General features: G+C 41.4%; 1 protein-coding gene across 1 annotated transcript in view; it reads left to right on the top strand.

The window, feature by feature from the left end:
* Positions 1 to 5,625: 5,625 nt before the first annotated feature.
* LOC140477344 (zinc finger SWIM domain-containing protein 6) overlaps positions 5,626 to 15,753 on the top strand; it is a 189,713-nt gene continuing 179,585 nt past the window's right edge. The window contains exon 1 of the mRNA XM_072571040.1: positions 5,626 to 6,291. Within this exon, the coding sequence (XP_072427141.1) occupies positions 5,922 to 6,291 (370 nt within the window). The 5' untranslated portion in view covers positions 5,626 to 5,921. The remainder of the gene's footprint in view (positions 6,292 to 15,753) is intronic.

Below are 15,753 nucleotides of genomic sequence, written 5' to 3'. Positions count from 1 at the left end.
AGTACACCATTCAGCCCATTGAGTCTGCTCTACTATTCAATGAGATCATAACTGATCTGATAATTCTCACCTCCACTTTCCTGCTTTATCCCGTAACCCTTGAATCTCTCACTGCTTAGACATTTGCTGATCTCGGCCTTGAATATACTTAACAACCCAACCTCTCCAGCCCTCTGTAGTAAAAAAAATTCCACAGATTCAATACCTTCTAAAAGAAACAAATTCTCCTCATTTCTGTCATATATGGATCACTAGTTACACTAGGATTAGGCCCTCTGGTCATAAATTTTCATCCAACTGGGGAAATGATCTTTCCACACCTAACTTGCAGGGAAATTTACTAGAGCTGCTCTAAAGGATTTAAACTAGTAAGGTGGTGGGGTGGTGGGACCCAGGGAGATAGTGAGGAAAGAGATCAATCTGAGACTGGTACAGTTGAGAACAGAAGCCTGTCAAATAGTCGGGGCAAGCAGGGATAAGATAGGACTAATAAATTAAACTGCATTTGTTTCAATGCAAGGGCTGAATAGGGAAGGCAGATGAACTCAGAGCATGGTTAGGAACATGTGATTGGGATATCATAGCAATTACAGAAACATGGCTCAGGGATGGGCAGGACTGGCAGCTTAATGTTCCAGGATACAAATGTTACAGGAAGGAAAAAAAGGGAGGGAAGAGAGGAGAGAGAGTGGCATTTTTGATAAGGGATAGCATTACAGCTGTGCTGAGGGAGGATATTCCCGGAAATACATCCAGGTAAGTTATTTGGGTGGAACTGAGCAATAAGGGATGATAATCTTATTGGGATTGTATTATAGACCCCCTAATAGTCAGAGGGAAATTGACAAACAAACTTGCAAGGAGATCTCAGCTATCTGTAAGAATAATAAGGTAATTATGGTAGGGGTTTTTAACTTTCCAAACATAGATTGGGACTGTCAAGATGTTTAGGCTTTTGATGGAGCGGAATTTGTTAAGTGTGCACAGGACAATTTTCTGATTCAGTATGTGGATGTATCTGCTAGAGAAGGTGCAAAACTTGACCTACTCTTGGGAAATAAGGCAGGGCAGGTGACTGAGGTATCAGTGGGGGAGCACTTTGGGGCCAGTGACCATAATTCTATTAGATTTAAAAAAATGATGGAAAAGGATAGACCAGATCTAAAAGTTGAAGTTCTAAATTGGAGAAAGGCCAATTTTGACGGTATTAGGCAAGAACTTTCGAAAGCTGATTGGAGGCAGAGGTTCACAGGTAAAGGGACGGCTGGAAATTGGGAAGCCTTCAGAAATGAGATAACGAGAATCTAGAGAAAGTATATTCCAGTTATGGTGAAAGGAAAGGCCGGTAGGTATAGGGAATGCTGGATGGCGAAAGAAATTGAGGGTTTGGTTAAAAAAAAGGAAGCATATGTCAGGTTAGATAGATAGACAGGATAGATAGACAGGATAGATGGAGTGAATCCTTAGAGTATAAAGGAAGTAGGAGTATACTTAAGAGGGAAATCAGAAGGGCAAAAAGGGGACATGAGAAAGCTTTGGCAAATAGAATTAAGGAGAATCCAAAGAGTTTTTACAAATACATTAAGGACAAAAGGGTAACTAGGGAGAGAATATGGCCCCTCAAAGATCAGCAAGGCGACCTTTGTGTGGAGCCACAGAAAATGGGGGAGATACTAAATGGGTATTTTGCATCAGTATTTACTGTGGAAAAGGATATGGAAGATATAGACTGTATGGAAATAGATGGTGACATCTTGCAAAATGTCCAGATTACAGAGGAGGAAGTGCTGGATGTCTTGAAACAGGTAAAGGTGGATAAATCCCCAGGACCTGATCAGGTTTACCTGAGAACTCTGTGGGATGCTAGAGAAGTGATTGCTGGGCCTCTTGCTGAGGTATTTGTATCATCGATAGTCACAGTTGAGGTGCTGGAAGACTGGAGGTTGGCTAACGTCGTGCCACTGTATAAGAAGGGTGGTAAGGACAAGCCAGGGAACTACAGACCAGTGAGCCTGACCTCGGTGGTGGACAAGTTGTGGGAGGGAATCCTGAGGGACAGGATGTACATGTATTTGGAAAGGCAAAGACTGATTAGGGATAGTCAACATGGCTTTGTGCGTGGGAAATCATGTCTCACAAATTTGATTGAGTATTTTGAGGAAGTAACAAAGGTACTGAGGGCAGAGTGGTAGATGTGATCTATATGAACTTCAGTAAGGTGTTTGACAAGGTTCCCCATGGGAGTCTGATTAGTAAGGTTAGATCTCACGGAATACAGGGAGAACTAGTCATTTGGATACAGAACTGGCTCAAAGGTAGAAGACAGAGTGTGGTGGTGGAGGATTGTTTTTCAGACTGGAGGCCTGTGACCAGTGGAGTGCCACAACGATCGGTGCTGCGTTCTCTACTTTTTGTCATTTACATAAATGATTTGGATGCGAGCCTAAGAGGTACAGTTAGTAAGTTTGCAGATGACACCAAAATTGGAGGTGTAGTGGACAGTGAAAAGGGTTACCTCAGATTACAACAGGATCTTGACCAGATGGGCTAATGGGCTGAGAAGTGGCAGATGGAGTTTAATTTAGATAAATGCGAGGTGCTGCATTTTGGGAAAGCAAATCTTAGCAGGACTTCTACACTTAATGGTAAGGTCCTAGGGAGTGTTGCGAAACAAAAAAACCTTGGAGTGCAGGTTCATAGCTCCTTGAAATTGGAGTCGCACGTAGTCAGGATAGTGAAGAAGGCATTTGGTATGCTTTCCTTCATCGGTCAGGGTATTGAGTACAGGAGTTGGGAAGTCATGTTGCAGCTGTACAGGACATTGGTTAGGCCATTGTTGGAATATTGCGTGCAATTCTGGTTTCCTTCCAATCGGAAAGATGTTGTGAAACTTGAAAGGGTTCAGAAAAGATTTACGAGGATATTGCCAGGATTGGAGGATTTGAACTATAGGGACAGGCTGAACAGGCTGGGGCTGTTTTCCCTGGAGCATTGGAGGCTGAAGGGTGACCATATAGAGGTTTACAAAATTATGAGGGGCATGGATAGGGTAAATAAACAAAGTCTTTTCCCTGGGGTCAGGGAGTCCAGAACTAGAGGGTGACGGTGAGAGGGGAAAGATATAAAAGAGACCTACAGGGCAACTTTTTCACACAGAGGGTGGTACATGTATGGAATGAGCTGCCAGAGGAAGTGGTGGAGGCTGGTACAATTGCAAGATTTAAGAGGCATTTGGATGGGTATATGAATAGGAAGGTTTTGGAGGGATATGGGCCAGGTGCTGGCAGGTGGGACAAGATTGGCTTGGGATATCTGATCGGCATGGACGGGTTGGACCGAAGGGTCTGTTTCCATGCTGTACATCTCTATGACTCTATGAACTTGCCAAGCACCCTAAGAATCATATATGTTTCAATATGATCTCTTCTTTTTTTAAAACGTAAAGGAATACAAACTCTCCACGTAAGAAAATCACTTCATACCCAGGATCAACCTTCATTACTTCTTGATTCAACTACTGCAATGACTGGTCTCTTTCCCATAGTCTGCCCTCCATGAATTTAAATTCATCCAAAACCGTACTGCTCATGTTTGAACCCACAGCTCAATATCGCTCTTTTGTTTGCTTGACTGGGGAACCAGCGAAAGCCAGCAATGTCTTGATTTTAAGATTTTCACGTCTGCCTTCAAATCCCTCCACTGACTTGCTCTTTCTGGCTTTTCTTCAAACCCACAATCCTCTGAAATATTTGACCTTGCAAATAATAAATGATTCACCATTGCCAGCTGTGTGTTAATTTGACAAGGTGCCTGAACTCACAAATTCCCTCCCAAATCTCTTCACCTCACTTTCTTCCATTAGTTCTTCAAGTTTACCACTTTGACCAGACTATCAATGGTCTGATCCAATATCTCTTTATCTGGTGTAATCGTTTGCATTATCATAGCCGTAGACAGCACCTTGGGATATATCATTATGTTCAGGGTGCTCTCTAAATAATTGATGTTGCTGCTATGTAAATGTGGCAAAGGAGTTGCTTTTGCAGAGAATCAGCAGACATGGGCAGGATGGTCTCCTTTAGCACTGAGGCAAAAATGGGTACTGCAGATGCTGGGGGTTAGAGTAGTGCTGGAAAAGCACAGCAGGTCAAGTAGCATTGAGGAGCAGCAAACTCAACATTTCAGGCAAAAGCTCCTTTTTCAGATTCCTGCTTTTCCAGCACTACTCTAATCTTGAGTTCTTTGGCACTAACACTATTCTATGATCTAAGTCATTTGTTTTTCCTGGATAAAGTGCTTTCATCCCTTCATCAGGGCTCTGTGTAAAAAAAACAATTTTCTTGTGGAACTACTGACAAGTGGAGTCAGCTACTAAGCAACCTTGCCCTTCCCTCTTCCTCTAAAGACCTGCATGTGCCACAGCAATTTAGTTAAACTTTATGACAGTATGGAAACAGTCTAACTTCAAAGCTTGCGCAGTGAGCTGCCAAGAATTTTCACTGCTGCCAGGTTTGTTGCAACACTGTGTACAGTTGGAAAATAGGAAAAGTGGAGTACTGTGGGAAGTCTGATGAGTAGCACAGCAGAAGGCTGGGCCTCAATTGCTGAAGGATGTAATCGTCATGGAAAGGGCATCCTTTTTGGACAATTTTTGTGGGCGTTTCGTCTCTGAGGGACACATGTGGAGGGGGCTATTGCAAAAAAAAATTAAGCTCGGTCAGTTCCCTGTAGTCTATTCAACTATAAACTCGGGCAAAAAAAAAGTCTGGCATTGACACTTCACAGAACACAATCCAATGTTTTTCCACATCCTCCGAGAACGAACGGAAATTGGATTTGGATAGAGCAGGTAATTGCCAGTAAATACAAACTTGATAAGGATTTTCCGGTTACGAAACATGCCAGTATGCATCGTGCATTTCAAAATCAGCTGAGACCATTGGAAATGCAAAAGTAGTAACATTTAAAAAGACTTTACCGCAATTAAGATTTTCAAGAGGAAGTTATGATTTCGAGAGGCCATGTTTTGGGGGGGGGGGGGGGGTGGTGGAGAAAGAGAACTGGCGACGAGAATGAAAGTCTTAAACCAGATTTAAATTTGCAAAAGTTCACGCTTCGGGTATAATTAACCCAAGAGAAAACATACTCCCGAGGTCCATGTGGACAAAAAGCTCCCAAGCAAAAATCAGCACGATCCAGGACAGCTGGAAAAGCTATGTTGCAAGGGAGAACATTTTTTTTTACAAAAAAAGCAGAAATAGGAAGCGAGCCAGTGTCGCTGAGTAGACAACTCCGGGAGTCGCCTCCAGCCACACAACCTTTGTTTTGAAGAGCCCAGCGACGTCGACTACCGCCTGCCTTTATATGGCGTCACAAAGGCCGGGCCGCCGGGCGGGGGTAGGGGGAAAAGGATCGCCCACATTCCAGGCACCCCGCCATAAAAGGAGCGCCTGCCTTTATATGGCCGCAACAAAGGAAGCGGCCGGACTTTCAAGGGGAAACACCCCCGCATTCTTTCTCCTGGTTAGGTCAGACGCTCCTTTTATGGCGTCACAAAGGCAGCGGCTGTTGTGCTCACCCCTCCCCCCTCCCCCCACAAGGAGGGGGGCGTGTCCGTTTGGAATTGAGAATGAGAACGCGGTGACTCGGCCTTCCATTCCCATTATGGACCGAACACCCATGTAGGGGGTGCGCGCGGGGCAGACGGAGACAGGGGAACGCCCTGCTCCCGCCTATTCCGTCCGACGATGGCAATCAGAGGAGTTCACCGGCGCTGAGGACCGTCCCCCCGGTATCCCCATATTAGGAGTGTGTGACCTTTTTTGCCGCACCGAGGCGCGCCCTCATTGTAAACAGATAAAGGCTTCTCTTATAATGTACATAACTTCCGTTTCAATGTAACAGTAGCGAAGCGAGGCAGTATGGCGGAGCGTGGTCAGCCACCCGCAAAACGGCTCTGCTGCAGGCCCGGCTTTAACCCTTCCAAAGCGCCGCAGAGGGCGGCCCCGACCGGCAAAAGCTACAAGCCGGAGTCGCTGCTGGACATTAGTGCCAGGAAAGTAGCGGAGAAGTGGCCTTTCCAGCAAGTGGAAGAGCGTTTCACCCGCATCCCGGAGCCCGTTCAGAGGCGAATCGTCTACTGGTCGTTCCCCAGGAATGAACGGGAAATTTGCATGTATTCCTCATTCAATTATTCGGCCGAGGACGGAGGGGACGACGAGAGCAGATTGCCTTTTAAACGGGGCATCGCGCTGCTGGAAAGCGGCTGCGTGGACAATGTCCTTCAAGTCGGTAAGTATTCCCCCCCCCCCCCCCCCCCGCACTCCCCTCACCCCCCTCACCACCTCCCACACACATCCCTCCTCCCTTTTCCCCCCTCGGGCTCTTTAACTAGACCTGAAGCCCAGAGGAGAATGCATTCTGTGCCCACGTCAGGAATTTAAAGAGCAAGCCAGGTGAAGAAGTGTGCACAATACACCCTTTCTTTTAAAGGGACAGCATTCCGTCTGATGACTCGGGACAGCGTTGGATTTTAACCCTGTCGACTCACAGCCTGGTGTTTCTTTCAGATACGGCACGGAGTTGGTGTAGATTGTTTGAAATGCTCGCTGCCACAAAGAATTCCCCCCACCCCTCCCCAAAAAAAACACTCCTGATCTTTCAAAAAAGATGGCGTCCTGTTTTGCAGCACTCTTCTTTTTTTATTATTTGTAAAGATATGTTGTTTTGAAATGTTTGCGAGGATGTGTCACGCTGCTGGACAGGGGGCAATCAAAATGTTTGCTTCAGGAGGGAACTCCAAAATTCCTCTCGTCCCACAGAAAGACGGCAGTCTCGGTAACCTTGCAGATCTTAAAAAAACCAGGATCTGGATTCTGGAGTTCAAATGAAAAGGATTGACAATGGGGTGACGGTGGAGGAGCAATGTAGAATATAATATGCACATATATTTCATTTTCACTTTTATTTCCTCTGAAATGCTTGAGGATGATATGAGGAGGGGGAGTAGCTTTTGTTGGATCCTGGTTGTTATATTTGTCAATTGCGCATATCGAATAGCCTTCAGGCTTTGCCTTCGCACCGCCTCGTTACTTTGTTCCCATTTTCATGTTTATTATTTGTCCTTTTCTGTTTCTATCACCCTCCACCGTCGGACAATGGAGCTTTCTTCACTGCCTTGTTAAAGTCACTGGGGGGAGAAATGTGTGCAGGCTAGTGACAGACTGGCTGCACAGATCCTTTCATACCACGAAGAATTGAGAGGGGGATCCATCCAGGGTGCAGGCGATCGGCTGACCAAACCAGATTTAAGTTTGTTTCCCCCAAGCAACCCACCCCATTTTTCGTCACCAATCTCAATAGTCAGGCTTGTTGTCTCTTCTCTTCTCCCCCCCCCCGCCCCGGTCCATGGTTAATTGGAATTCAAAAGCAATCTGCAAACGTGATTTTCTGCATGATCATTTATTTTCTAGTGGCTCATTGGGCGCAGTGCCCTTCCGCCTAAAGGGCTTTTAGCCCAGTATGTATTTGGCATTCTTCGCCCCCTTTCTTTTTGAAATACTAGCTTTCACATTGGCTCAGCTTTTATCTTTCGCCATCCCTTTTAAAATAGATCAGTTTTGTTCACGCTGTTCTTTCTCTCTATATGTATATATTACACACACGAAATTAAAAATGAAGTGGTGGCCGGTTCTGTTGGGCTTTTGAGCTTTTTTTGCGCTTGATTCTCCGCATGCAACCGATCAAGAATGACAGCAGCGCGTACAGGGAGGGTTCTTGGCTGATTGCATTTAGCCAGGAATTTGCTGTGAAAATAAGCCAAGGGGCGATAAATAAAAGATGCAATCTTCCAGGAGACACAGACGAGCTTTAGTAGCTTTCAGCAGGAACGATGTCAAGGGTTTTAAAGAATTTTCAGAGAGAGGAGGAACCTCTGCAGGATCTGGGCAGCTTTTTTATTTTCCGTGGCTCTGTTAGAGGGAATATTTGGTCCGAGCTCAGTAAATCTTTTAAGATGGAACTTATTTTTTGAGTGAGACAAGTACCTTAGTTTTCTTTCTCCCCCCCCCCCCCAAAATTTGATTGCATAGTTTTGACACAGTATTGTCTCACTCTAGTGACAGGCCTCCCTCAGACATTTAACATTTAAGCTGACTTTCTTTTTGATGTCCTCTTTCTTCAGTCCTGCACATACGTAAACATCTTCCCACCTGGATCTGTTTCATATTGCTCAATACATTGTCAGGATTATCTGAGATGGGCTTTGAATGTAATCAGCTGGAGGCTTGAGGTATTTAAAGGAAAGACAGGTACTTTATGGGAATTGAAGGGGTGAACCCAAAGGAAACATTTCAGATTTGCTTCAAGTAGCAATACAATATTTGGCATGACCATAGTTTTGAGAAGCCATCAATCTTAGTCAAACTTATGGCAAATGTCTTTGGTGGCAATGTGAAGGAAAAATATTTTACGTAGAATCATATATAGATTAATGAAGGTATATACCTGGATATGTGGGTTTTTAATTTTTGTTTTCATGAAAATATTTAGAACTTTCTGCTCTCAGGAGACAGAAATATTATTGAGGCTAATTTTGGGTGTGACTGGTCAGACTGCAGTTTTGTTATAAACCTGTATCAACATGGTAGTTTGTGCAATGCTTGTAAAATATGTAATTATTGTCAAGGTCATCAAGTGAGTAAAACCACTCCTGAGGCTTTTCTTAGTGTAAAGGTAAAAGCTAAGCTGGCAATCATTATCATAATCATATGAAAAATCAAATTATTACTTTTTTGACTTCATTATCGTAGCCTTGTGATAACTCTGACAGTGTGTTCCACTGGCTGGTGTTAGCTGACAATGATGTACAGCATTTATAACTTTGAGAAATGTTTCTTATGGGTTCATCAGTCTCTGTAATGGAGGTGATAATGGGCTGCTGAAAGTGTTAAATACAGCATTTGCTATTCTTTTGAGTTTTATCTGTTTGAATAGGTAGTGTATATATTGGATTTTGGTTACTGCCACACTGCTTTTAACTGGTAGCTCAGGGCCAACTTTATCTATGGCTGTGCTACTTCAGAGCAAATGAAGAGCACAGTTAGCTGCTGGACAGTTAATAGTTGCCTTTTTTAATGTCATAAATTGTTATATCTCTCACTTCATTGTATGGCACATTGAATTAGCAGTATCCCTCACTGTAGGCTTGTGTTGAAGTTAGAGTTTAATGTACTATGCAAGTGTTTGGCTCATTGTAGTCCATGTGGTTTAAACCACATTCCTTATGTTTTGAAGGTATTTGTACCTGCCCACGTCTCCCTGCACATACAATTTAAAGCCCTTGACACTTCTAATACATGCCCACTTAAGCTAGATCCTGTTTTTCAGATGATCACCGTGAAAGTTAGCTTGTGTCGTATTTATTGTTTTGGCACATGTACATATTATTTTCAATAAGCCTTTCTTATACATACATTTCAACACAAAGTAGAAAATTATTTTCAGCTGCTCAGCATTTAAGAATGTAGTTATTTTGTAATCTTGGCCCATGGTTTTTATCTTTAGCACAAACATCTGTACTATTGACTACCAAAAACCAGTTGATTAAAATGTTAAATTTCGAAAACTAACTATTGTTTAAGTTGATGAACCTGTTATGAGATCAATAAAATGTAATTCCATTTGAATTCGCATGCTCTTGAGTATCCAATATTCCTTTCTGCTGTGAAGAATTTGCTCTCTGCTGTTTATAGGAGTTATTACTTAAGTGTATCTGACTGGGTTTATCCAGTAGAATGAAATGCTAGCTTCCCATACTGACTTATTTTTAATTAGTATAATAACAAATTAAAGAACATATCAAAAACAGTTCTTTTAATGTAATTACTCCGGTAGTAGGAAAGAGCGGCAATTATCTTTTATTGTTGTCTTTCCCCAAATTGCTATTATCAAATTACTTGTTTGATGTTAGCCTTTTGTGATCTATTTTTTTCTCCAGTGATTGGTTGAAGTACATATTGTGTAGTGAATTGTAAAAATTTAGTGTGTTTTGATCCATCTTGGTACAATTAATAAAATATAAGATCCTTTTAACTGTTCAACTAAGTTGTACGCTACTATCATATCCCAAATGCAACACTAAGGACCCCTCCCGAGTCTTGGCATACATGAAATGGACTTAAAATGCAAAATTGCAATAAATTTGAATTTACAGACCAAGTATAAATAAGATCTTCATATTATATGCATATTTATATTTGCTAGAAAGCATTAAGTCTGAGTATTCCTGGTAAGGAATATTATCTAATATTGCCAAGCCAGAACAGGAGCTCTTCACTACTTTTTTGGAAATGGAAGCTATGGAAATAAAATGCTTTGTCATGAGATTGTAAAAGCAGCTGTATGGGTATTGCACTGATTGCGATCCTGGTAAAATAATTATCCTTTAGCACCTAAATATCATGGCGAACAATGGTAACCCCTCTAATTGACAGGAAATGAGTGATGTGTGCCAGTTTTTAGGAGAACTGAATCTAAAGGGTTTGAAAGTTCTGTATTATGTTTGGATGAATTTACAATTACAGCAGACTCCCTTCCAAATTTAGCATTTGCAGGGGTTTATAAAAATTTGTTTGCGTTACCATAGGTTAACTCACGTGAACATTTTTATTTTCTCTCCTGTAGCGTTTGTTAATGGGAATAGCATGGAATACAGTGTGACATTTTTGTGTATGTAAGATTTGAGAAATTGTCAATTTGATCATTGATTTGCAATTGTTATGAAAATGTGACTTCAATTAGATGCATATCAAACTGATAAGCGGTAGTCATGTTATGCACTACTGAAATGTGCAATTGCACCTTTCTGTATCTGAGGAGAAAAAGGCACTTTTTAAATCTGTTTTGAGGGTTTTTTGTTGCACAATTTCAGTTGAGAACGCAAAGTCATCTGTTTCTGACTGTCTTTGAGCTATATTGGGCAAATTAGAGAAAGCTGAATTCTCAGTGGGAGAAAAGTGGGAAATATTTGCATTACTTTGACCTTGTTTCCAACTGAGAGCTTTCTGGGGTATGGGGCAGGTGAGGTCTAAAAAGAATTATATATTACAAGTTCTAACAGTGCTACATCAACTTTGTAGACATTCATTCATGAAAAATTCTGTTGAACAATGAATTTTGTGCTATTTGATTTGATATGGAGCTTTCATTTTAGTTTGTGACCAATTCCTGGGAGTCAATTAAGAAGACAGACCCGAAGTCATCCACTCAACTATTTATGTGACTAAAGTTGATTCCTGTGCACAAATAATTCTTTTTTGCATTATATTAATTATCTATAATTTGGAGTGCATATGCATAGTTAAAATACAGTCACAAATGACATTGTAGTTGACATATTGTTTTGCATTAATCTTATTGCAATACAAATCTTAAAAATTTAGTACAGACGCTGGTAGCACATTTTGGATAGAGTAGCTGAAAGAAATTATGTAATATGAATTTTGAAATTGATAAATGATTTTAGCAAAAGTGTTTTTCACATTGCTTTGAAGAAGTCTGACTATAAAGAACATCTTTTATCATTTTTTTAATATGCCTTTAGTATAGTGCGCACAAAAAAATCAATTCTATCTCTTCAAGCTTGTCTGGCTGCAGTCTAAGGTCAACCAAGGTCAGGTTCAGAGTCAGATATGATTGGCAGTCAATCACTTACAATACTGAGCCAATCATAATAGAGGGCTCAAGGTCAGATGTTGGTATCTTCCTGTTGATTCAAGGCATATGGGATCTACCTTTCCCTATAACCACTTTTTTTTCTGCCCCACCCACCCCTCCATAAATGCACGCACACAACAACAAGTAATAATTTTGATAAATTGAACAATGCCTGCCCAATGCTACCACTCAAAACAAGAAATTAACTTGAAGGCTATGTTTCTTAATTATTACTGGTGGACTTATTGAAGTAGATGTCAGCCTTGACTTTTGGATTCAAAAGGTTGGTAACTCACTGCTTCCTCCAGAGATAGAATATAGAATGTTACAGCAAAGTACAGGCCCTTTTCAATGTGTAATCCAGATTGACAGGTAATGTAGTTAGACATAATCTTAAACTAAGTAAAGAAGAGAAGCAGTACACTGCAAGGTTTGTGAAGGTTTGTAGCTCAGGTTGAGGTTTAGGGTGTAGGTTTGCTCGCTGAGCTGTAGGTTTGATATCCAGACATTACCTAGCCAGGTAATGAAACATCAGTGGCGACCTCCAAGTGAAGCGAAGCTGTTGTCTCCTGCTTTCTATTTACATGTTTGTCCTGGATGGGGTTTGTGGTGATGTCATTTCCTGTTTGTTTTCTGAGGGGTTGATAGATGGTATCTAGATCTATGTGTTTGTGTTTGTTTATGGCGTTGTGGTTGGAGTGCCAGGCCTCTAGGAATTCTCTGGCATGTCTTTGCTTAGCCTGTCCCAGGAGAGATATGTTGTCCCAGTTGAATTCGACCGGGACAGCACATCTCTCCTGGGACAGGCTAAGCAAAGACATGCCAGAGAATTCCTAGAGGCCTGGCACTCCAACCACAACGCCATAAACAAACACAAACACATAGATCTAGATGTCATCTGTCAACCCCTCAGAAAACAAACAGGAAATGACATCACCACAAACCCCATCCAGGACAAACATGTAAATAGAAAGCAGGAGACAACAGCTTCGCTTCACTTGGAGGTCGCCACTGATGTTTCATTACCTGGCTGGGTAACGTCTGGATATCAAACCTACAGCTCAGCGAGCAAACCTACATCCTAAGCAGTACACTTTCTGATGTCCTGACTGACAATGATCCCTTGGTCAACATTCCTAAAAGAATTATTACAAATATTGATAACATTGCAGTTATGTGGTCTTTCTGTGCACAACCAAGAGATTCTGCCTTGCAGGATAACTGAACTTGCAGCATTTCACAGCCTGTGGCATATCCGAGGACCTGGAAAAAGGCAATATTTAAATGGAAAATTGCAGAAACTTCAGTTTTGCTGAAGGATTAGGTATTTCTAAATCTTCACTTGTTTTTACTTTTCTGTAGTGGAAAAGAAGGAAGGCCTTGTTGATTCAATTTATTACCTATTGTTGTGACCATCAGGTTCAATCCACAATGCCACAAATTATTATTTTACCCTTGGCTTATATTGACATCACTTACTCCTACATTAGTATGCATGGCATTTGCAGAATAAATCATTCTCTGAAATGTGGCTTGAGATAGCACTAGAGGACCACCCTTTAGCACATTGCTTTTTTGTATTCTATGCAGAAACCTTACTGTTTCACTCTTGTCAATTTTTACTCACTGTGTAGAAATTTTACATGGCCTGTTTTTAGAAATATTTCTGTATGATGCATGGTGTTTGGTAAACTCTACATTTGCAGTGTCGGAGCATTGCTATAATCAAATCTGAATTAGATTTGTTGGTCTGTTCAGTCTTGGATATAACCTAACTTTATTTATATTTTTTCCTGCTTCCTGACCTTAACAGTAAAAGGTCAAGGGCTATATTCTGTGTGAATGGATTTGGTGAAAAAGTATTTTGGTATATTGGCAACCATCTCAAAGACTGCAGCCATGTTACAACCATTTAATAAATATTTTCTTAACTGTGAACCGGTAAGAATGTACATATTTTCTTGATTCTAACAAGAAAGTAGTTTGTTTTTTGTACAATAAAATATTGTGCCCTTCGGAGCAAAGGTTTTGGGCAGAAATTTAAAACTGTGGCAGGTTTTTTTTAAAAGAAGTTACATTTTATTGTTTAACAATTTCTTGTTGAAGGCTTGCCCAAGAACTTGTTGTCATTGTTCTGCTGTGACTTTTGTCCTAAATAATAATTATTCATTTAAACTTGAAATCTCATCAAATGTCTTCAGGGATGCCTGAAATCTGCAGTGAGGCAGCTACCATGGTGTTTTAAGTTGGCTTTGTTGGGGCGCATTAGATTTAAGTGTTTATATGTAGAATTTTCTCCTTCCTAGAAGTGGCAAGGCAGGTGATAAGGGTTAATTTGTTTGACAATTCAGCACCGGCAGGGTACTGCTTCACATCCCATCACCTCAGCAGCCTAGTTTGTAGGCAATTTACAATGCTAAGGCCGCAATGCATCTGTCAAGAAGACAGGTGTAAAATATGGCTACTTTCCCTCCAGAGAAACCAAGGCAGCCTACCTGCTGGATTTTTGTAGGTTGGGGGGCATCTGTTTACCTGAATCTGGGCTAATTGTGGGCATCGATTTGGGAGTGGTGAGCGGGTGGTGACTAATGATAGCTACATCCATATCGTCCACCTGTGCCCCCATTCCTGCTCCCTCGGATTCTCACCTTGCAATTCCTATTTCTTTTAAAATAAATTCACTTACCTTTGCAGCCTTTTATGACTGGCTACAGGAAAGTAGAGTTGGGTTAGAAAAGCAGCCACAGCCACATTGAATAGGAGGCAAACTTTGAGGGGCTTTATGGCCTACTCTCTGATGTTTTTTATGCTTTTATAATTTGTGTATTGTATTCTCATAGCTTAGATTAGCACCTCCAAACTAAATGAGGAATGGAAGTAAGGATTTTATAGTAGTTTTTTTGAAGAACAGGATTGTATAAGACCTTTCAAGATGTTTCAAAGTGGTTTACAGCAAATGAAGTATCTGTTGTGATATAGGAGGAGTTGGCATTCTGGTGGCATGCAGTCAACTCTCTATAATAGCAGTTGTGATCATGACCGGGTAACCTTTTTGTAGGTGTGTTGTTGAGGGTTAAGTGCTCAGAACACTGGAGAAACTCCCCTGTTGACTTTGAAAATTGTGTTGAGATACCTTTTTTTAAAACTCATCGGAAATGTTCAATATCTTAGCTCAGATTACACACTTGCACCCAAGATTTTGTGCTGCAGTCTTTGAGATGGGTCTTGAAGTCAAAGATTTCTGACTTTATATGAGACAGCTCTGGTTCAACTGGTGGCAAATGCAGGGAGTGACTGCCAATCAAGTCCTTCCTTAATCTTGGGGATCTTGAAACCGTGAAGGTAGGAGCAGGGTTAGGTTATCTAACCCCTCAAGCCTACTCTGCCACACATTATGATCACGGTTGATTATTGAGCTCAGTACCATATCCAACCTGTACCTGCATATGAACCAACTGGATGGTAGAACAGGATAAATTCTAGTCTTTAACCAATGTATGCAGTTCTCTGTCCTGATTAAAATAGATTTGGGCAAATGGGATAACTGGTTTTGGAAACAGGTGAAAAGTTAAACTAATGGAGGGTGCTATTTTGAGATAGGAGCTGAGGTACTTGGTACCTACTTTGCATCTTGCTGTACAAGTACTTGATGATCTTCATGCTTGATGCTGAAACTGAAGCCTTAAACAGGAAGATTTAATTCTCCAGTGTGAAAATCTCTTGTGTTCGGATCAAATTTATGCATAATTAACCATTTTCATTGAATTTTCCTATCCCAACCCAATCTAGTCCCACCTGCCAGCATTCAACCCATATCCCTCCAAACCATTCCTATTCATATACCCATCCAAATGCCTCTTAAATGTTGCAATTGTACCAGCCTCCACCACTTCCTCTGGCAGCTGATTCCATACATGTACCACCCTTTGTGTGTGTAAAAGTTGCCCCTTACGTCTCTTTTTTTTTATATCTTTCCTCTCTCACCCTAAACCTATGCCCTCTAGTTCTGGACTCCCCCAACACAATGAAAAGGCTGTC

The sequence above is a fragment of the Chiloscyllium punctatum genome, chromosome 1 (genome assembly GCF_047496795.1).
Source record: "Chiloscyllium punctatum isolate Juve2018m chromosome 1, sChiPun1.3, whole genome shotgun sequence".
Classification (NCBI taxonomy): Eukaryota; Metazoa; Chordata; class Chondrichthyes; order Orectolobiformes; family Hemiscylliidae; genus Chiloscyllium; species Chiloscyllium punctatum.
This window is presented reverse-complemented; position numbering and strand designations above follow the sequence as displayed.